The sequence below is a fragment of the Aythya marila genome (assembly GCF_965140915.1).
Source record: "Aythya marila genome assembly, chromosome: 8".
Lineage (NCBI taxonomy): Eukaryota > Metazoa > Chordata > Aves > Anseriformes > Anatidae > Aythya > Aythya marila.
The window spans coordinates 7961910-7985489 of record NC_139049.1 but is presented as its reverse complement, the minus strand read 5'-3'; the positions used below and the strand labels follow the sequence as shown (position 1 = coordinate 7985489).

General features: G+C 42.1%; 1 protein-coding gene across 1 annotated transcript in view; it reads left to right on the top strand.

Annotated features, from left to right (window-relative positions):
* The window catches only part of CFH (complement factor H), a 37359-nt gene extending 18034 nt beyond the window's left edge, over positions 1-19325 (top strand). The window contains exons 9-24 of the mRNA XM_082765942.1: positions 74-250; positions 1221-1397; positions 2499-2678; positions 3877-4050; positions 5221-5403; positions 7329-7505; positions 8899-9081; positions 10436-10612; positions 12840-13046; positions 13645-13821; positions 14522-14698; positions 15734-15910; positions 16636-16818; positions 17443-17643; positions 18498-18692; positions 18948-19325. Of these exons, the coding sequence (XP_082622068.1) occupies positions 74-250; positions 1221-1397; positions 2499-2678; positions 3877-4050; positions 5221-5403; positions 7329-7505; positions 8899-9081; positions 10436-10612; positions 12840-13046; positions 13645-13821; positions 14522-14698; positions 15734-15910; positions 16636-16818; positions 17443-17643; positions 18498-18692; positions 18948-18961 (2759 nt within the window). The 3' untranslated portion in view covers positions 18962-19325. The remainder of the gene's footprint in view (positions 1-73; positions 251-1220; positions 1398-2498; positions 2679-3876; positions 4051-5220; positions 5404-7328; positions 7506-8898; positions 9082-10435; positions 10613-12839; positions 13047-13644; positions 13822-14521; positions 14699-15733; positions 15911-16635; positions 16819-17442; positions 17644-18497; positions 18693-18947) is intronic.
* Positions 19326-23580: the final 4255 nt, after the last annotated feature.

Here is a 23580-nt window from a genome sequence, read left to right as displayed (position 1 = left end):
CCTAAGCATTATTGTACCTGAGTTTTAGCTGTTCAGATTACTGTGGTTAAATGTACTTACCTTTCTTCTTTAGAAACATGCTCTGTAACACACCTGGAAAATGGTTATTTCAGATATAATCGTTATATTTACACGGAAGGTGAAAGAAGTCAATATGTCTGCAACCAAGACTATCATACTGAAAGTGAAGGTGGTGAAGTTACATGCACAAAGAATGGCTGGTCACCTTTCCCAAGATGTATCCGTAAGAGTGAGTGTGCTTACATTTTGTCACAATTTCTAGCTAAAAAACAATAAATCCATCGTCACATCACCCGCATTAATCCATCACTGCTGCTTGGGGTAACTCTAAGTCTAGGTGCTTTACATGTGAAACACAGTGCCATGATTCCCTCAGCTGTCTCATGCAGCTCTTGAGTCCCTGTGTGCTACTGAGGTCAGTAGCTATAAAAACATGCAGAATGATGCCCTGTAAAATGGCCACACCAGGCTCATTCAGTTCTCCTGGACTGTAAGCTCTGGGGTGGGAGTCAGACCCTCTTGGTCTTTGGTAGTGAAATTTTCTATAACCCAGCAGTACAGTAATGTAATAAATAGTAATCACTCCCTTTGAACAGCCTGTAATTTCTTCTCTCCTTAGAGCCTCCATGAAGGAGCAAGGAACAGGAAGGTTCTCTCTCCTAATGCCCTTTCCAGCTTTTGAACCTGACTTGCAGCAAGCCTAAAATTGCTATGATGTCACACCTAAACTTTAGATAACTTTATATAATGACTAGATACTTTATATAACAATTTTATATGGAAAAAAGTAATTCAAACTAACCTCCTTATTTTAGACTGTCAAAACATTTTTTAATGAAACAATTCCAGCATGAAAGTGACACCTACCATAGAATGTTTTGGACAGCCACTTGCTGATATTTTCACATAGCTATGAGCAAGCAAAACAAAATTTGATAATTCTTAGTATTAGCCAATAGTGAGCATCATGACTGTAAATACAAAAAAAATATATATATAAATACCAGTTAGTAACACTGAGTTTCGACTTTTCACATTCTGGTTGTACCTGAGGAAGGGAGCTTAACACAGAAGCAGAAAATAATGTGCTCTTAAAATTGTTCTCAATCCTTTTGCTGTTTTCATTTGTCCTCCATCTTCTGGGTATCATAAGTATGTAGTTTAGCAGCATTTTACTGGAAAGGAATTTTGTCTTTCAGAAACATGCAAGAATATTGTGCTGGATAATGCTTCTTTCCTCTCGGCAAGGGGTACGTTTGGCTTACAGGCAAAAGTCACCTATACGTGTCATGATGGCTTTGTAACTCCAGAAGGAAAAGACAGAGGAGAGACATGGTGTCAAGAGAATGGCTGGACTCCAACTCCAAAGTGCATCAGTGAGTAGTACAACTTCAGAGCTCCCTGTTGCAACCACTAGTACAAACAAGATGCCCTATGTACTCTGATTTTCTTCATCTATATTGGTAGAGGTTTCTTACAGAGCAGAGGGAGAGTCAAACAGAGGACTGAGCCTCCAGAGATGAACTTTTCTGGGGCTCCAAGAATGAAAGACAGAAAGCAAAATTGAAGCGAGTATGCAGGGAAAATATCTTCTGTCTTCTAGGTGAGCTATTTTTTTTTGAACCTCAGTGTTATGAAGTAGATGATCACTGCCCTCTCCAGTGATTTTAGGTGATACAATGTGCATATACCCAATCTTACTCCCAGTTTCTCCAATATTTTTGATAAGAGGGTGAGAACCTTTCACACTTGTGAAGGACAATTTATGAAGAAATGCCTGTGAGCCAAAGAATTATGTCAATAACTTTCTTTAAAAGTGACCAAATAAGAAACGTGATTCATTATTTGGAAACATGTTATGACTGTGCATAAAAGATTAGGCTGTGCTTTCTGCCCTGGGGCTAGAAAGCACATTTTTGAAAAAGACCAGAGTGTTCTTTTCTGAGAAATACTTCCATACTGTTGTTGCCTTTCTCCTGTTAGAAGTCCTTTCCTCTCCTGTACGGGGGTATAGGACACTAAAAGAGGAAATTGGATCTTCCAGTGTTATAAGGCCAAGGTCTGTAATACTGACCAACATTAGCTAGCACTTTCTCCTGTCCTTTTGGTTCAGACTGAATTTACACAGATGTTTTTTTCTGATCAGCTCACAAAAGGCCACGGGGAACAGGAGTACAAACGGTGTGATATCACATTTATAATAAAAATAAATAGTGGAAGGAAAGGAACTGAATCCAATGAATTTGTGCCAGATTCTACTCCTCCTTCTTTCTAGAATGCAGAATGCAATAGATACTACGTGAATGTATTGCATATAATATTCTAAATTCATATGCTGGCAATGCAGAATTTTTAATGTTTTAAATATCCTGAATTGTCCACTAACCTAGCACACACTAAAGTACCTACAGCAATGATGTTTCCAACAGGCAATGTTTCTGGATTGCAAAATGCTCTAACATTATTTTATTCTACAGGATCATGTAGAAAACCTGATGTTCACATTTTGGATGACCATGTAGATAAAAGCGTGTTCCTTCCTGGAGATACAATTGCATATTCATGTTCAGAGGGATTTCAAACTGCAGATAATATGGCAACTGGTACTACAAGTTGTGAAATAAATGGTGAATGGAAACCAGCACCCAGGTGTCTTGGTAAATATTTTTCTGCTTGCTGACCAGTGTAACTGTATGAACTTTGTGAAGCTTTATTCTTTCATTTGGTTTTGTTCTAATCAGTGCTAAGTGATGATAAGAGCATGACTGCCTCCTCTACCTGCTCTGGCCCAGAATCGCTCCTGCCTGGCTGCTGGAATCCAGCCCGGTGCCACAGGGATCTGGGACCTCTGCTAAGGCCAAGGGATGCAGCTGCCACTTTCCCCTTTGCAGGTTCAACCAGTAACAAAGCTGAGCACATATCCAAGACTCACAGACACAGGACACTGACACAGCCACATGAATTGCCACAGGCAAGGCTTGCGCTCAACAACACGTGCATACGGCACTCAGATAAAACATAAATATGGACAGCTACGTCCCCTTCCTCCTCTTCAGCTGGTAAAGATAGAGTTTCACTAGTCCAGGTGCACACACAGCACTTTCTAGGTTCACAGGCACATGCATTCATGGAGCCCTCAAGGCCTTTGCTTGCCTCACTCACACCAGTGTCCACCCCGTAGCTGTTTTTTGGGACATACTGTTCCCACTCCAGTGGCTGGAAGGTAAAGACCCCCACAGGCTCCAGTAGCTGCACTGGAACCCCACCTACTTAACTGGCACCATTTTTTTTTACTCACACACATACAGTAGTTCTCACCAGTAGCTAGCACCTAAACCTTGCTACACGTAGGGGGATAGAGAGTGACATTACACAGTGAGAGAGTTAAGAACAGATTTAATAAAATGCAGATGATAGGACAGACTGCAGTGATCAGGTGCAGGGCTCAGCCAGGCAAGCATACTGACTGGCACAGTGTTACATGACTGGTCCCTTTTATCTCTTTCCTGCCTATCCCGATCTTTGTTCTCCTTAGCTCACTTGCCCCTCCATGTCCCCTTATGGGTTTGTATGGTTGTGTCAATTCCCACACTGTTTCCCTTCCAGGTTCTCCCTGGTTTAGTCTTAGTTGCAAAGACTAGATTGATTATCTTGAAAGTGGTGCCTGTAGTTTTTTGATAGCTAACCAATTAGTGTGACTGGGAAGTATTTTTCTTGTCATTGCCTCCATGTTGTTTTTTTTCAGGGCTGTGCGTCTGTGTATTTTGTTTTTTGGTTTCCCCTGTTTCCATTAGTAGTATCTCATGTACTTTTTGTAGGTCTTACAGTATATGTTAAAATATTTTGTCTTTGTAGAAATAGAATGTGAAATACCAATAGTGCCCAATGGATATATTTCTCCCAGGGAGGATAAATATAGCAATGGAGATGTTGTGAATTTTTTCTGTAAAAAAAAATACAAAAGAGTGGGACCTGCCTCTGCTCAGTGCTATTACTTTGGATGGTCTCCATCACCACCAACATGTAAAGGTAAATCTTTTGTTGACTTTATTGTGGGAGGAAATGTACGAAAATGCCTGGGTCCTGAAGACTTTTGTGGTCACCTTGTCTCTAAAAGGGCAGGTACTGGTCTACATGTGGTATTATTCTGCTATTTCTCGTGAAAGAGTCTGAGCAGTTGGATTTTCAATGATGTTAACTTTTCTGTGCGTAAAAACATTGAACATGTCTAGAACATTTTTCTGGTCATCAGCCCAAATATTTTTCTTGTTGCCTTATTCTTTTATCTTCAGTTATGCCAACTGGAGTTCTGCAATAACTGAAAGTGAGCTGGTAAATGGCTTGCAAAAAATTTCACTGCAATGTATGAAAAAAATATTATTTATTTGAAAAGACATAAATAGGCTGCAATATGGCAGCCAGGAATTATTTATTTGAGCAATGCTCTCTCTCACTATATCCTTTTTTTATATTTAAAAAAAAAATGTTTTTGGAGATGATACATAGCTGAACTCAAGGCAAAAAAAAAAAAAAAAATTCAGTGAAGGCTTTTTACTATGAAATTCCTCAGTTGCATCCTGTAGGATTAACAATGTCATGCAGAAGGGAAGACATATTCCCCTATTCTTCTTCTGAAGGAAGCTCAAGATGGCAAGAGCATCTCATATTTCTCACATTTCTTTCCTGCTTGATCAGTTATGTTGTTGTCTTTCTTTTTGCTCACTCTCTTTTGCATTTGAAAACAAGTATATTTTATGTTGTTAGCTCTTCAGCTCAAAAGCATGTTAAGCTCCCTTGGCAGGAGTTCATTCCTTTAGAGGTACATATTACTTTCTGGGTGATTTGCATAACATGCCATTGTTTCTTGTAGTTTTTTTTTTTTTTTTTTTTTTTTTTAAATGCATGTCCATGTAACACTTTTCTTCTCTTAAAAATGGTTTTGTTTCATCAACTGTTTCTTTTATCATGGCAGGAAATTGACAGCACATGGAAGTAAGAAAGTAGACTGAGCCAGGGTCATTCATCTCAGACGATGGGCTGCAGCCCAACATGAATCCAAATAGTCAAAGCCTGTTTAACCTGTTCTGTGGATTTTTCTTAACTTTAAACAAGAATCTCACTTTATTTTGTGCTGCACTTAATGTGTAAGTGTGCTGATAGTACTGAGTAAAGAGCATAAAATTAATCTCTTGATTTCAGAGAATCCCAGAGGCTGTGGACCTCCACCTGAGATTACCAATGGAAGTATTGCCGCTGGTTCTCTGCAACAGTATCAGCATGGGAGTAGAACAGAATATGAATGTGACACCATATTTAAATTGGTTGGATCAAAGGAAATAGAATGTGTTGATGGACAGTGGTCACCTCCTCCTTCTTGCATTGGTATCCTACATAATTCTATATATAAAAAGCTGTGGTGTTGCCATACAAAGATAACCAGAAGTAAAGTAAAAGAGCTAATGCCAACTGATCACTAGGAAAAAAAAAATGCTGTTACAGTAAAAGCAAGTAAAACTAAGTCTCCAGGTAGGTCAGGACATGTTCTGACAAAGTAAGCCGGATATGCCTCCATCCTGAGGCTTTGTAAACTCAGTACAAATGCCATGGCCTGTTTCCAGCAATGACAATACTGTATGTTGCAGGGGCTCAGGGCTGCAAATGTGATGACTGTATATGCATTGTGTTGCTGTCTTCCCTAGGCTAGAGTTAGATGCACCACATTTTTTTATAGTGCTGACATTGAAATGGTGAATGGTTCTACAGTCAGGTGTTCAGCCTCGACACAAGCACCCACTCTCTGTGCATGTCATTAGATGGTGTACCTCAGACCACAGAGTATGGATGTCAATTGCAGGAGTGCAAAACTACCATTCACTTGTTAAGACAGTGTCTCAGAATTGAAGCGAGAATATGCAGATACAGAAAATAATTAGGAGTGTCCTTAAGGAAGAGAACCAATAAACATTGTGTTTTCATGGACTAGTTTACTTTGTCCTACAAATCATCTTCTGTATCAACTGCAGTGCTCATCTAAGTGCCATACAAATTCCCTTATTCTCCCCATAATACGTCTTAATATGCAGAAATACCCACTCACTCAAGATACTTCTCTCCTCAAGCTCTGATCCTTGTGTAGTTTGTGTACGGAGAGATCAAATGGAAATATCTTCAACAGGTGGCTCTTCTGCTACAGCTGCCCCTCATTTTCACAGGGCTCTTGAGAACTTTCTTTTGCAAATATCTATCATCTTCCATGTTTTATTCAACTGTTCAGAAGATTCTAAAACTACTTTTTTTTTTTTTTTTTTTTTTTTGCGCGCACGCGCGGGGGTGAAGGGCTCTGGGAACAGGCAGAAAGGGATATGCAATCATGTGGGTCTCCTTCCTTAGAAACCAGGCTAAAATCCATTAGCAACAAAATCTTCTGCACTGACAGAGGTCCCAAAAGACTTGTGATTCCCTTGGAAAGTCTGGTGGTCTGTTTGAATTCTGACACATCTTCCAAGAGCAACACTGACGTTTTAAAAATGTATAGCATGGAGAATGATTGCTCACATCTTTTTGATATTTGTTCCACAGAGAACAGTTTCTGTGCACAAGTTGGAAAAAAAGAGTGGTTCAAGATTGAGCGCAAAGTTGTTCAAATCCAGTTTCTGAGATTAACATGGGTCTTTCCTCTTCCCTGTTCAAAATCGGCTGTATGCCCCTACCCTAATACATCCCTTTTTCCTCCCTCAAAATAAATACCCTCGTACTGCACTCAACTGTGCAAACCATTAACCTTTACTTTCACTACCACAGCAACAGTGGCAGCCCACAGCAGGAACCACAGTTAGCACATAGAGATGACAGCCCTGCAGCTCTCTAAGTGATGTTACAGTGGGTTTCAGCTCTTGTAGTAACACTAATTGAGAGTGCACATTACAAATGTGTAGGTGTGTAACTGAATATAATTTTGATTGATCAGAATCAGGATCCAGATGAGCTGGATTAATTGAAGGTTTTCTTACACTTTAGGATTCATGTATCTTTGAAAAACAGAATTTGGGGAATTAACCTTAGCTGAAACTACTTGGGGAGTATGCTGTGGAGTTATCGCAGTGATGGAAAAAGAAGGAAAAGGTCTGGAAAGGGATTTAGTAAACTGACTAAATTACATACATACCTCAGCTCTATAGAAGGTATTGTTAGTTAATAGGAGTAGGTTTGACTTACCAAGTGCAAATGTAATTCTTTTCATTTAATCCTTTCAGATACTCAAATGTGATTCCTGTAAAATTGTGGTATATTTCTGCTCTTTTCCACAGAAGACAAAACACCATGTGGATCACCTTCCTCTATCCCGAATATTGTTCTTCACCAGCAAGACCAGCTCGAGTTTTCTCATGGTGATGAAATATTATATGGATGTGAAAAAGGCGATGCTGGAAGTATGAGGACAAAATGTCTTAATGGGGAATGGAAGCCTTTACCTCTTTGTGATGGTAATCTGTTTCCATAATATTTCAGATATGAGTTTAACATTGTATTCAATATTTCAAGATCTTCAGGAATCAATAAGTAGCCAGAGATACTATAGTTTTATGCATCTTAACTAAGTGCTTTTTTATTTACTCCTTTTAAGCGTGAACATGTCCTTCATCCTGGAAAGACTCCGAAGGTACAAATTAGTAAATACTCTGAGTCAGTCTGGGGAAAGAAATGGACAGTTTCACAGTGGGTAACATCAAATATGATGACACATCAATTATGGCACTGCACACCTTTGGTGTGCAATGACCTTATGACATGAGTATTTTTTACCTGTTTTCCAGTGTTCCTCACCAACAAAGACCCTTCAGAAGCCTTGGGACATACAAGCAATAAAGTCACATGCCTATTGTATTACTTACATGGAGATTTGTGTCTCTACATACTACTTTGATTTTTTAAAATCCTAATAGAAATTAGAAATAGTAGTAATAGCCATGATGTGCTGGTCTTATCTTATCCTTGCCATTTTTATGTAGATTATTCCTTTTCATTTCTGATCAGTAGTTTTCTTTTTTCTTTTTTTTTTTCCTAACCTTCCCATTTAGTTTCACAGTACATAAACTGTTGAAAGTAGTCTTTTTAAAAGATGTGAAGTAAACCCTTTGCCTAAGTCACAAAAAACAATGCATTGGACTCAGTAGGTTTAACAAAAAAAAAAAAAAAAAAAAAAGACAAGTATTGTATGAGAAGGTGTTTTGGCTAGAATAAATTTGACTGGAGTATATAGGCTATTATTTATCTTTAGTGAAATACAGTTTATTATATTCAATTCTTAGTTTCCCTTTCTACAGAAGTGATTTTGTATTTCTCAGGGATTTGGATACGCTGTACCTGTATTTGCAGTTGAGGACTGAATCTGGAACAAAATACAATCCGCTTAGCTTTCGCATTAGCTTGTCTTCTCACACTCAGAATCACCAGTCAAGAACACAAAATGTGGTTATGACTTACATACACTTTCCCTGGAGACTGATACCTGGTATATATTTAGTGTGGAATACTACTACCTCCATGCTCCTGTTTCTGCAAGCAAAAGAAGGGTTCTATTCTTGTTTGTCGGTTTTGAGGAAGAAATGAATGCTTAGTTTTTCAGTTAATGGACTCAGCAGAAGGGATCCTGTTAAAATAAAATAATTTTGTAATATCTGTGCTTTAGATAGCAAGAACAAAATTTTGTTTCTGTAATCTAGGAATCTTAGGAGTTACTTCAAACTACTGTAAATGAAAAAACATCTTCACATGGACATGCATTAGGAAACCAATGACCTCTTCATCAGTGAATGCACATGTACATCTTATCTGAATCAAATCTGTTCTTTAGCTGTTTGTGTTGATTTTATTCAGCTCCATCTCATCCCTGCGTGACTCCAGTGGATGTTGACGTTGTACAACTTAGCTATTTTTCCGAGCCAAAAAAGGAGACTGAGCCACATGGAGTTATACGGTATAAATGTACATCAGCTGACAACAATATTAAAGAGGCAACTTGTGTGTCTGGAAAATGGTCACCGGAGATTAATTGTACAGGTGTGGTTTTACTATGCATACAATTTCTTCTTTTTATATTGGAATGATAAATGCTCATTATTAAAGCTTATTAGTATCTCTGTGCCACTAGTCTGAAACAGAAATGCTAACACGCTTATGTATGTGTGTGTAATCAACTATATGCTAAGGGATAGTCATGGGAACTAATGATGGGAATGATTTGAACAGTGAACTAGGTTCAGAGACACTATTTTAGTGAAGCAGACCTAATAATACCTACTATGACAATTGGAACAGTTGGCCCTGTCACTTCTGCTGTGAGAAAAGATGCAAAGATAAATTTAAGCTTTTTTTCTTCCAAAAGGGCTGTACCCTGGTAGAAATGGGAGTAGCACATAGCTCAAGTTCCAGCCAAAGTTACTTTATTTTCTTTAAAGTTCAAAGCTCTTCTCTTGCTATTTTTTATTCTATTTTTTTTTTCCCAGTCATTTCTTATCAAAACAACAGGAAAAAAGCTGAATTGGCCAGACTGCCCCAATCTAATGCACACCAAAGGTCAGATGCCTGCAGGATTGCCTTCAAGAGTCATAGGTAGAGCAGGATATTGCCTGTAAAAGAGTAAAAACAATCATGGCCTCATTGCCTGCTTTGATTGTGCGATATTGATGGGAAAGGATGTGTGGAAGTGGAAGAAGTGCATAGGGTGGCATTCTCTTTCAAAAACAGTTCCTACCTTCCCAGTGTTCTGAGACCATGAGAAGCAACAAACCAAGCTTCTGAGGTTTTCTCCTGCTCAGATCTACCTCTTTCCCTCCTTTTTCCTTTCCTATGACAGGAGCTGCCCCTTATTCCTTGAGCGGCAAAATTCGTATTTATTTTTTTGTTTCCTTTCATGGTTCTCATTTAACTCCACTATTAGCTATGCCTGGGAAAAACAATAACAACAACAAAGCAAACAATCAGAAAAGCTGGCAAAACCAACCACAAAACTGTAAACAACCGAGAGAATTGGTCCACAAGCTGGACCGGTTTTCGTCAAACACCTCACCATACAGAGAGAGTCAGGGAAAGTACACAAGCTTGTGCAGCTGTGTAAGGGAAAGAGGGGACTACCAGCTTACATTTCTGAAGACAATTTTGATGTAGAAAAATATATTGATGGTGTATTTTTCTGACCATGTGTTCTGTGAATACATGTTGAAAACATGAGCATCTAAAGGCAGCTCTGGTGTTTCTGAGGCAGAACAAAATTATTATGATACTAGTTGAAGCTTCAGGTAGCTACTGAAGACTTATCTAATGCCAGTGTTTTCTTGGTTGTTAGTATTGTAATCTGTGGTGAACTGTTACGCTTTATCTTATGTTCTGTTATGATGTGCATATGTGTCCTTAGGTGAAAGCACTTGCCCACCTCCGCCTCAGCTGCACGGTGCTAAACAGATACCAGCTGAAAGAAATTACAAGAATGGGAGTAAGATAATTTTTTCGTGTCTTGAGAGTTTCCAGCTCATTGGTGGGAATGAAATAACATGTATAAATGGGAGATGGCAGTCACCACCACGCTGTGTCGGTCAGTAGTGGATTTTTTTTTTCTATTTGTTTTATTATGAACTTCTGTGTTATGTACTTGCACTCATAATTAGCAGAAGGATGATGTTATTCTTGTTAAGACTGCCACAAACAGGTAATTGTGCAGAAAAGCAATAGAATGTAAGTTGCTAAAGAAGGTGCAGTTCACCAATTGTCATGTAATAAGTTTGTGGGGTGTTTTGGTTGGTTGGTTGTTTTTTTTTTATTTAGACAAACTCATCTGAGATGGAGCATAAAACCTTCAGGCAGCTCCTCAGGAGCCGTGTGTTTATTTATGTTGCTTGGATGTAGTTTTAGCAGTCTTTGTTTGTTTGTTTGTTTTTGTTTTGTTTTGTTTGTTTGTTTGTTTTCTGTCTTTATTCTTACTTGATTTTTCTCCTTTCCTTTTTGTGACTTCTTCCTGTAATACAAATGTGAACGATATGGCATAACTTTGGCCATCTGTTCTAAGGAATCATAGAACCACAGAATGGTTTGGATTGGAATGCACCTTAAAGATCACCCAGTTCCAACCCCCTGCCATGGGAGGGACACCTCCCACCAGACCAAGTTGCCGAAAAGCCTCATCTAGCCTGGCCATAGGCACTGCCAAGAATGGAGCATCCACAGCTTCTCTGGGATGTTCCTGTGCCTCACCACCCTTTGAGTGAGGAATTTCTTCCTAGTATCTAATCTAAATCTACCCTGCTTTAGTTTAAATCCATTACCCCCTGTCCTATCTCTACACTCCCTGACAAAGAGTCCCTCCCCAGCTTTCCTGTAGGTCCCCTTTAGGTACTGGAAGGCCACTGTAAAGTCTTCCCAGAGCCTTCTCTTCTCCAGGCTGAACCACCCTAACCCCAACAGCTTGACTCCATAGGAGAGGTGCTCCAGCCCTCTGGTCATCCCCATGGCATTCCTCTGGACTCATTTGAATATGTCCATGCTCTTCTTGTACTGGGTGCCCCAGGTGGGGTCTCACAAGAGCAGAGTAGAGGGGGAGAATCACCTCCCTCAACCTGCTGGCCATGCTTCTTTAGATGCAGCCCAGCATACAGTTGGTTTTCTCAGCTGCAAGAACACACTGCTGGCTCATACTGAGTTCTTCATCAACCAACACTTCCAAGTTCTTCTCCTGAAGGTTCTTCTCAATACATTCTATGCTCAGCCTGTATTTGTGCTTGGAATGCTGAGGAATCCACAAGCTGACTGTTCAAACATTGCTGATGCAGATGATATCTTGTAAGCAGAAGTTCATTAAGAAGTAGAAGAAAGTGTTTTCAGAAATGGGTAGGAGATAGATGAGCGCAGGACAAACGAGGTGCGAGCTGGTGACTGATATGCACAACATGCCAAGCAAGCCTGTATTTTTAAGCTACAAAATTCTAATGCCCTGTGGTTTCTTTCCTCTTTTGTTGCTTGGGAGACTCTGTTTCCACTGATATGGCAGAGATAGAGAAGAATAATGGAAAAAGTGCTTGAGCTGTTCATAAAATAAGCTATACTGCAATAAAATTCTCAGTCACAGTTACTAAACAAGAAGTTTGATTGTAATTAGATCTTTTGTCTTGTGGAATTCAGAAGAAACATATGCTTTCAACTTGTGTCAGTTGATGAATCCTAATTCACTAGTAACCAAAAATGTACATGAAACATAAATTATATGTTCACCCCCTCTACAGTCATGTAAGAGAATAGCATAGTGGGACAACCCCAACTCAAGAGGAGTTTGTAGAGGTTTAATCCACTCTATGTCTGGGGAGGTAGGTTATAGTTCTTAAGCTCTGCTGCACTCTGGTATTGTCCTTATGTCATCAGGAAACCCCCCATGACATTGGTATAATTTTATTAGTGGTGGACAAGCTTAATTTAGTTACAATTCCAGAAACTCACTTTCACCAGGACAAAATAATGTCTCTTCTGATTCTCTGTCTATGATTTTTATAATTTTCTTTTTATTAAGTTGTAACTATATCTCCTTGTCAAGATGTGGGAAATGGCTCTAATTTGGTTCAAAGTGAAATGAAACAAATCCTTTTGGGATTTTCTTTGAGGGAGAGAGGAAAGGAGTTTTGTTTTGTGAATCTCACATACTTCATCTTACTTTCAAGCCACATAACTTTTGTTTGGATTTTTTTTTCTTTTCCTTTTCTGTTTTAGACTGCATATGTCTTTGGAATATTAATTGTCTTGTAATACTATTTGTCTCTGTGCTTCATATTTTAAAGAAAATCCTTGTTTGCCACCGCAACCTGTAGAATATGTAGATGATCTTAGGCTGGAAAATCAAAACTTAAAAATGGAAAAAGAAGGGAAAACAATTTATCTGGCTGGTGCTACACTGGATGTGGTTTGTCGTCCTGGATATATGTTAGATGGACCATCAAAGATAACTTGTTCTATGGGAAACTGGACTTCAGCTCCTACATGCTCTGGTAATGTTAAACAAGACTTTTCCTGAGGTGTACTTAGCAATGAATCTGAAATTTTTTAAACTGGAGCTTGAACTGTAGCAACAGACAGTAATTCCATATTTTGCTATAGAATGTTATTTTTCCTCATGAATGTCTTCAAAGCAATCCTGGTGGGGGGCAAGGCTGATACAGTAGAACACAGTTTATTTTTTTATATATTCCTGTGGTATATTTGCAATCTATGTTCAGAGTCAGTCTCTGCCAGATGAGTCATGGGCACATCCTTACCATCCAAGGATCTGTTTTCTACAGAGTCCACTAGTGAGTAGAAATTGCTTTGGTACTTCAATGATAGACATCACTTCTGTATAGTAAAGGACAGAAGCCTTTACCAAAGTTTTCTGGCAGGGCTAGAAACATAATCTAAATCTTTGCATTGCCTGAAGTTCATGTCTATTTAGAGTACTAACATTTAAGTTTCTGAATGCTACCTTTTATATAAAATCCACAGGCAGTGATTGACTATGCTGATGGAATAAAAGGCATCTTTGGTAGGAGCAATACAGTCATTCTACGTGTATCACATTACCAAAAGTTTCAAGTTTGCATATCTTTTCAGAAAGACCATGTGAAAGTATTCCAACAGTGGCCAATGCTGCTTTTGAAGGCAGGAGCAAGAAGAAGTATGAGCCTGGTGAAACAGTTCGCTACCAGTGTCATGAAGGATTTCAGGTCACTGGTCCCCCTGAAATTTTTTGCAGAAGGGGAAATTGGTCAACACCACCAATCTGTGAAGGTATAGGTTGTACTTCTAAGTAGTCTATGATCCTTCTTAGTCTTCCAGGAACAGTAGTTAATGTAACGCCAACCGATATGTGCAAGTGAGTCAGACCAGTAGAGCTGATCATTGAGTTGCTTTTAATAGATTGCTACAACACCTGTTTTTCTGGTCCCTGAGAAGCACCAAGCAGAACTGATCAGCAAAGAAATCTTTTCCCCTTCTGGACTGAAGCCAGTAGCCACAGCTTCGCTCACTGCTTAGATCAAGCAGTCAGCGGGTTATGGAGGAAAGTGTGTTGGCTGCAAAGAGTGACATAGCTGGTAGCCTTACATATTTTAATTGCTTATCACTAGAAATTTCACTCTATGAAAGTTACCTTTGAATAGTAAACAAACCACTTTGTTCTCCATTGCTTTGGCACACAATTCTGGATGGCATCAGTCTGCACATTCAGCTGGTCTCTGCAGCTCCTTTCCTCTTTTTAAGTCACTATAGGCAAAAAAAAAAAAATATATATATATATATATATATAAAATAATTGCCTGGTGAAGCATTGCAGAATGAAAACCATAGTATCTTCCTTTCCTATTTGTAGAAAATGACCTACCATATGCAAACCATCTGTCCTCATCAGGAATAATGGTGCTTCTGAATGCGCTATTCTGTGATAGCCATATTCCTGTCCTACGATTCTTAAACGCACATCTCTTTTCAGATGTTCGCTGTGGACCCCCACCTGAAATTTTCAGTGCTCATATTACCAGCCCTCAGCAGCAGAGGTATCTGCCTGGTGCCAAAGTGCATTATGAATGTGAAAGTAATTCACAAATTATGGGTGTAAATTATGTCACTTGTTCAGATGGACACTGGACAAAAGTGCCAAGCTGCAGAGGTAGGAATTTGTGCTTTCATTATGGCTGTTTGCTTCGTGGGGACTGTTTGGATTACCTTAATACTAGAAAGACATTACCTTTTTTAGTTTTGTCTTCTTTGTGTACTGCAGCTTTGTACCCACTATTGCTTCCTTGCAAAGAACTTTAATTTAGCTTAATGCTTCTAGAAATACTATGGGTATTTTCATCAAGAGCAAAAATATCTTGAAGAAAAAAGGCCTAGAGTATGCTGACTTGCTATTCTTCTCTGCAATACAAGTAATTTCCAGACTACACCATTTTACTGAGCTTCACTAGAAAGATGTGTAAGGGCTCCTATGTTGTGTTCAATGCTGTCAGAGAGTATCGGAATGGCAGAAGCACTAGAGGAGAGAAACAGGTGCTCTTCTCTGAGGCTCCACTATGACAGAGATCCCAGCAGAGCCTCAGGAACTAAAACATGCAGATCGGCTGGGTTCTGCAATGGCAAGAAGGTTCCTCTGAAGAGGAGCTGTGCTGTCCTCCTAGTCCCTGCCCAAATCTGTGGCTTGGGGCTGAACAAGTGCAACGTGGCAGTCATACACCTCCATGGAGTCAACTTTACTTACCTGTCCCATGAGTAGTACAGGCTGATAATGTCTTCCAGAGCTCTGCAGTTCAGCAGAGAGCCAGCTTGGCTGCTACATCTGTGATTTTGGGAAGCGCTGGGGATCTCAGCAGAGGGCCATGGCCTTGCAAGGAGGCTTTTTGTGGCATGTGGTGTAGCTACAGAAACGTTGGCTTTTTCTAGAAGCTCTCACTGTCCCGGTCATCTCCTGAGAATCTGGAAGGTGTTCTGCTGCCATTGTCATGTTAATTTACATTCCTGGGGCTCACAGTGCCCCAGAAAGCCAAGGAAAAAAGAGCGGGAAAATCAAGTCATATTAGTAAGGCAGTATTGTCTCTTGAGCTTAAGAACATCATCTGGGGAGTAACAAGATGATTCTCTTAACTGTAGTTTGTGTAGGGGAACATGTGAGTGCCTACAAATTGAGTGGAGAAATGTCTCTTTTCAGATGTGACGTGTGAACCTCCTCCAGAAATTGCTGGTGGAAAAGTTCAAGGTGTTAAAAAGCCAAGGTATTTGCCTGGGGAGACAGCTCACTATCAGTGCTGGCAAGGTTTTCAGATGATGGGGGCTTCCACCGTAACATGTCAGAATGGGACCTGGACAGAGCCACCCCAGTGCAAAGGTGAGTTCTCTCTCTCTCCATGCAGTAGACTGTCAGTGAAGACTGCCCTCAAGCTAGCTCAGTGGCATTTAGGTCTCCAAATTTCAGTCTCAGGCTTGTGAGCAAGTGCAGGAATATCTGTCAGACTCAGGAAAAAGGGATTTTCCGTGGTATCCCTCCATTTGTAGTGGCAGGATGTGTTTAATGGAAGTCTACTCGATGGCTTCACTCAAGGGGTGCCACATTTGGAAAAGTACCCTGAGGCTGAGAGGAACTGCTGGCCAGCTCTGATTTTGAGACTGCAACTTTTCACTTCTGCAAATCTACTTTCTGAGAATGCCTAATGTGAGGAGAGTGAGAAATTGTGCTGTCTGTGCTGGAGAACAGAGCTCACAGTTCTCCTGCTCGCTGACATCCAGAAAATTCAAGTGGTGCATTGCCTTCGTGAATGCCGTGCAATTGAGTCAACTATTAAATTACCTGTGGGCTGCAGCTGATGGGTGAGCTAACAGCTGGTACCACGTTGGTGCCCAGCATTTCACGAACACGTTGAATAATCTCATTTGATTCATGAGGCATGTGCTAGGTTTCAGCACATGAACAAATGCAGCATTTGGTGTCAAAGTGACAGTTTTCTCTCTGCTTTCCTCCAAGTATCTCAAAGTGCTGCCTACATGGTCTTCTGAAGAATTTGTGACTAGGCCTCTCTTGCAACTAGAGTGGTTTTCTTTCTAATCTTCTTTCAGGGAAGGGTAGAAAATGTGGCCCACCTCCAGATATTGAAAACGGGGACATCCTTTCCTTCCCATTACCAGAATATGACCAGGGTCAGACTGTGAAATACAAATGCCCAAGTTTCTACATCCTGAAAGGACCTGAGCAAATCACCTGCATTGACGGGCAGTGGACAAATCCCCCAGTTTGCTTGGGTAGGTGGAAGCTGGTGCTGTGTGGCCCAGAGCTGTGTGAGCTGCTCGTTGTCTTTTTCTCAGGCCCTGCAGGCCCTGCACTTGTGAAGCTGTGCTTGTGCTGGGGCTGCGATGCTGACAGGGCAGAAGAGCAGCTGATGCTTCTCCTGTGCAGAAGGAATTTCCTCTGGAGGTCAGCTCCTGTAGCTGCCTCTGCTGCCTGCTGTCCCTCCCTGCCCCCAGTCACCAGCAGATCCAGGAGGGTGGGTTGGTCTGAGTGCAAGGAAATCCAGGGCCACGAGGGAATGAATTTGAGAAGTGCTGGGACGAGGGCAAGGAGAGAGCCCAAAAAAGACACAGGGAGGTTCATAGCTGAGTGCCCCCACCCCAGGCTGTGCTTCCCCCTTGCCCTGTGAGACTGTCAGAGGGCAAAGGCCTCTCCACAGCGGTGTGTGGCGATTCAGCCATCATTGTTTTTCCATTTTGCCTTCTTAAGAATGTCTTCCCTGTTGGAAAACTCAGAGGGTGAGAGCTCATTGCTGGAAGAGTTTTGTGAAGTACACCTGTAGGCTCGGAGAGGGGAAGAAAATGTATGTATGGTACATTTGTATGAATTTATTACATCCTTCTCTTGCCTTTTCCAAGCGGCTTGTACGGCCTCTGAAGAAGACATGGACAGAAACAATATTGAGCTGAGATGGAGAGGAGAAAGAAAGCTGTACTCAACATCAGGCGATTTTATTGAATTTGATTGTAAAATAGGACATGTGCAGGACCCGGCATCTTCCCCATTCAGAGTGCAGTGCATGGACGGGACATTAGAATACCCATGGTGCAAGCCAGGAAGTAAGTCACCTCCACTCTGTCACTGCTTGGCCGCTGCCTTGGTGTATTTTTAGTGCAGAAGCTGAGGGGAAAGCCCCTAGCAAGTGTGCCTGGGGAAGAAATAGCGGGGCACCAAGGTGGGAGAGCACCCTGCAAAGCTGCAGGCCATGAGGGGAGGCTCCCCCAGGAAGCCACCGACTGGAGAAGCTGAGCTGGAAAGGCTCCTGGGGAACAGGCTCGCTGGGGCTCATCAGGGTTACTGGTGCTGGGCCTGCCCGGCTGGTTCCAGGCAGGATGGAAGGGCTGGTAAGTTCCCTGCAAGTGGCTTCTCTGAAATAAGAAGGTGCCATGGACTGTGGCAGGGCTGAAGAGAGGGAGACCATTTCCTTGCAGGCTCTCCCAGGCCTGCCTGTTCAGGCAGGGCTTTGTCCCAGAGAGCTTCTCTCCTGCTTCTTTCTTGCAGCCACAGCTGTGCCCCCTTTGCACCCGTGGCCTTCTCTCTGGTTGTGCCCTGCTCTGGTGTGTGTGGAGGCAGGGGCAATGCCCATTGCACGCCTTCACAGGCTTCTCCAGCAGGAAACCTGTGCTTGCCTCCTCCTACAGTTTCCCCAAGCCACAATTACTGTGACATTGCTGAAGGGTATGAAATGGGCTTTTGCCTTTCATCATCAGCAATGTGTGTTGATACAGGTGGGGTCAGATGCAGCAGGGATGCAGCACAGGAGAATAAGTAGTGTCAGTCACTCAGCTGGTACCAACAGCTTCACACTGTTGACAACGAGGTCTACAGGCAACTGATGAAAGTACTTTCTCTTGTGGTGGTGGCTGTTCTTTAATTTTTCTAGTTTTTCTCTAACTTATTTTTTCTTCCCAAGGGAACTGTAGTTTGAGTGAGATGGCTATGAAGAGGAACAATATAAAACTAGGACATTCGAGGAGAAGACCTAACATATATCGCTCTAAGGAGACTATTTTGTTTGAATGCAAATTTTGGTTCCGGGAAGTCTCAAACCCAGAGGATTTTGAGGCACAGTGCCACGATGGAGTGATTAACTACCCTCGATGTGAATGTAAGTGCTCTGTGTGGAGGGCACAATGCTCTGTAGAATTGTGGAGAAGAAGGGAGGGTCAGCTTTAGGGGCCTTCACTTAACCCTCTACCAGTTTGTGACTGTCGTGGGGCTGCTCCTGTTCCAAGGGGCCTGGGGAGTCAAACTGAAGCAATGGGAATGCTAGGCAACTTTGCTGTCCACTGCTCTCAAGAAACATGGCTATGTGCCAGCCTTGGTGTTCATTCCTTTTCTATTTTCTCTCTTTACATTGCAGCGTATTTTGGATAAATGGAAAAGGCATGAAGGAACCCAGCTGGAGAAATGAAAGATCCTTTGACCAACCCAGTGATTTGAGCTCAATTTTCCCTGGAGTTTGCTGTTTCATTGTGCTGTGTTTGCAGCTTAGCCAATGTTCTGTGTTAGAATTTGCCTTTCTTTTTTCCCTTTGAATTGTTGGATGATTGTTTTGATATGTTACCATTTTTGTAAAAGTATTTACATTTTATCCATTCAAATGACTGTACTTCCTTCTTACTCTTGTTCTGTATTGATCTCACTGTTATTTTATTAACATTTGCTTCCTGAAGTAGGCTGGCTTTGGTGGCATACTGAGACATCAATTAAAGTGTGCAGCTAATTTGCTGATCAGCAAGTAGTGTGTGTGTGGTCTTGTGTGCTCCTAGCTTCTTCTCCGTGTACTTTCCTGGGAGTTTAGCCTGGGGTCATGGTAGAGATGAGTGTCCTCACAGCCTCATCATGATGTGAAGGCGAGTGCTCTCCTTTAAACAACTCAGGAAAGTCTGTGGATCATAGACCCCAATTCTTATGCACAACTTGAACCTCTGCACTATTTCATGAAAGGGCAAGATTTTGGATTGAAAGCAACTTTGATTCCTTGGGAGGAAGGCTTGACTTCTTGGCCTTGTGCCAGATTCAACGAGGCCAGATGGGATCCACGTAGGGGTAATGTGGGAGCTGTTGGAAATGCTCACCAAGCAGCTTTCTATCATTTATCAGCAGTCCTGGCTATCGGGGGAAGTCCCAGGTGACTAGCAGCTAGCAAATGTGATTTCCATCTCAAAAAATGCTGGAAGGAGGACCCAGGGAACTACAAGCTTATCAGTCTGACTTTGGTGCCAGAGAAGGTTTGGAGCAGATCATCTTGAGTGCCATCCCTTGGTAGATACAGGACAACCACATATTCCAGCCCAGTCAGCTTGGGTTTATGGAAGGCTGGACCTACTCAGCTAATCTGATCTCCTCTTAATAACAAGGTGACATGCTTACTGGATGAGGTAAAGGCTGTGGATTTTGTCTATTTAGACTTTACTAAATATTTTAGCACCATTTCCCACAGCATTCTTCTGGAGTAACTGGCTTCTCGTGGCTTGGACGGGCATACACTTCACTAGGTAAAAAGCTTGCTGGTGGCCAGGCCAAAAGAGTCGTGGGAAATGGAGTTAAATCCAGCTGAAGGCCAGTCACAAGTGGAGTCCCACAAGGCTCAGTGCTGGGGCCAGTTCTCTTCAGTATCTTTATCAATGATCTGGAGGAGGGGATCGAGTGCACTCTCAGTAAGATTGCAGATGACACCAAGTTAGGTGCAAGTGTTGATCTGCTCAAGGGCTCTGGATAGGCTTGACTGATGTGCCAAGGCCAACTGTATGAGGTTCAACAAGGTTAAGTGCCAGGTTAAGCACTTGGGACACAACAACCCCATGCAATGATACAGGCTGTCCACCCTCAGCAAGTATGCTAAAGATACAAAGCTGGGGGGAGTGGCCGACATGCCAGAAGGTTGTGCTGCCATTCAGCGAGACCTGGACAGGCTGGAGATATGGGCAGGAAGAAATCAAATGAAGTTTAACAAGAGCAAGTGTAGAGTCCTGCACCTGGGAAGGAACAACCCGAAGTATCAGTACAGGCTGGGGGACGACCTGCTGGAGAGGAGCTCTGAGGAGAAGGACCTGGGGGTCCTGGTGGACGACAGGTTGACCATGAGCCAGCACTGTGCCCTCGTGGCCAAGAAGGCCAATGGGATCCTGGCGTGCATTAAAAGGAGCGTGGCCATCAGGTCAAGGGAGGTGATCTTCTCCCTCTACTCTGCCCTGGTCAGGCCTCACCTGGAGTACTGTGTCCAGCTCTGGGCTCCCCAGTACAAAAAAGACAGGGATCAGCTGGAAAGAGTCCAGAGGAGGGCCACAAAGATGATATGGGGCCTGAAGCATCTTTCCTGTGAAGAAAGGCCGTTCAGCCTGAAGAAAAGGAGACTGAGAGGGTATCTTATTAAAGTTTAAAAATATCTGAAGTGTAGGAGACAGAGGGATTTAGCCAACCTCTTTTCAGTGGTTTGTGGGGACAAGACAAGTGGCCAAAAAATAGATTACAAGAAGTTCCGCACCAACATGCAAAAGAGCTTCTTCATGGTAAGGGTGACGGAACACTGGAGCAGACTGCCCAGGGAGGTTGTGGGGGGGGGGTCTCCTTCTCTGGAGAAATTCAAGGGCCATCTGGAGGCCTCCATGGGCAACATGCTCTACGGAACCTGCTTTGGCGGGGGGCTGGGTCCGATAATCTCCTGAGGTCCCTTCTAACCCCTTCAATTCTGTGATTCTGTGAAGAGTGTCTGGAAAGCTGCCCAGTGGAAAGGGACCTGGGAGTATTGGTCAACACCTGGCTGAATATGAGCCAAAAGTGTGCTCTGATGGCCAAGGCCAAGAGCATCCTGACTTGTATCAGAAATAGCATGGTCAGCAAGATTAGAGAAGTGATTGTCTCAGTTCTGGTACTGGGCTCTGGTGAGGCTACACCTCAAGTAATGTGTTCAGTTTTGGGCCCCTCTCTACAAGAAGGACATTGAGGTGCTAGAGCATGCCCAAAGAAGGACAACAAAACTGGTGAAGGATCTAGAGACCAAACCTTATGAGGAACAGTTGAGGCAGCTGGGCTTATTTAGCCTAGCAAAAAGAATGCCCAGGGGAGACCTCATCACTCTTTACAGCTACAGCAAAGAAGGTTGTAGCAGGGTGCAGCAACAGGACAAGAGGAAATGGCCTCAAGCTGTGCCAGGAAAGTTTTAGGTTGGTTTTCATTGCAAGGACTGTGAAGCATTGGACCAGGCTGCCCAGGGATGTAGTTGAGTCACCATCCCTGAAGGTATTCAAAAGATGCATAGACATGTTGCTTAGGGACCTGGATAAGTGATACATGTGACAGCTCTAGGTTAACAGTTGGACTTGATGATCTTAGAGGTCTTTTCCAACCTAAATGATTCTATGATTCTGTGTTTGTGTGCCACTGATGTATTGCTGAGTGTGTGTGTGGGGGGGGGGAGGGGGGTATAGAGGTGTCTTACTGCCATTATCCACAGGTATCAGATGGTTACTGTCTTTTATGAGATCTGCCTCTTCCCCCTCCTGTTCTTGTGATGGCCCTGTTTTGCAGTAGCCTGCCTCATCCACTTCTTCCTCCTTCCCCTTCGTAGTAGAAGTTTATTCTTTTCCTAAACAAACTGGCTTCCTCTTCCATTGTTTCTTCTTAAATATAAGAGCAATTGATACAAGAACAGGTCGGTTCTCTAGTTCAGCTACAGTGTCTGTTGTGAGAGTTGCAGTAGACGTAGTGCTTTGGATCGGATCCAGAGGCATTCTCTTCTTTAAGGTGTTGATTTTTGTTTGATAGGTAGAGTCCAGGCCCCAGCACAATGCAGAGAGCTATAAACCTCTGGGTAGGGACATACTTTTCTAAAAAAAAAAAAAAAAAAAACTATCCTTTTTTAGGATTCTGCATTTGTTCAGGGATGAAGTCCAAAACCATTGGAAAGTGACAATTGTGATAGATACTCGCCTATATCCTCCCATACACCGTGCCACCTGTAACCATCCTGCCTCAGGGCAGATCTCTGGGTGATAATGTTAAATAGTCATTTAACCTTAGCCAAAGCCAGAAACACATGCAGGAGATATAGCAATAGGATTGTACTAGTTTGAACATCCCAAGAATATATAAGATTTTCAGGAACCATTGTAATTAGCCTGAAGGAGAAAAGGTAAAGACTGTACATGATAATAGTTCCCATAAGAAGGTTCCTGAGGTGCAAGAATGATGGCAATACTGAGTACAAATACCAGATTACATTAACAGTCAGTGAAACACGAGCACATGCTCTATACAAACTGATAAAAACGTTAACTTTGGCGAGCCTCACACAACCTTGACAACAAATAAATTGACATTATAAACAAATATATCAACATTGTGACTGGCAATTATTACACAGTTATAATGCTTATTAAAAAAAATTGTTCTAAAATGCTCTGGTCAGATCTGTCATTTTCTCAAGCCTTCATGCCCTGCTTTGGGTGTCAAAAGGACTGTTGTGGTTAAACCTGACATGCAGGCAGCTAAACATCATGCAGCTGTAAACTCAACATTCTCTCTCCTGCTGGCAGGATGGGAAGAAAACTGAAAAGTGCAAGAACTCATGGGTTGAGATAAGGACAGTTTCATAAGAAATAAAATGAAAATGAAAGAAAATAACCCCCCTTCCCAAATCCAACAATAAAAAGAATAAATAAAGCAGGTGAGGCACAGTAGAATTGCTCATCATCAGCTGGCCAGTGCTCAGCCAGTCCCTAACCAAGGGCTGCCCCCTGCCCCTCTGCCCCAGTTTTATTGTTCAGTATCAATTTAAATGGTATGGAATGGTCCCACATATATGGTCCCTTTGGCCAGTTGGGGTCAGCTGTCCTGGTTCTGTCCCCAGCTCCTGCTGCACCCCCAGCCTTCCAGCTGGCAGGGCACCACAAGAAGATGAAAAGTCCTTGGCCCCGTGTAAGCACTGCTCAGCACAACTAAAACATCGGTGTGTTATGAGTATTATTCTCACCCTCTATCCAAAGTACGAC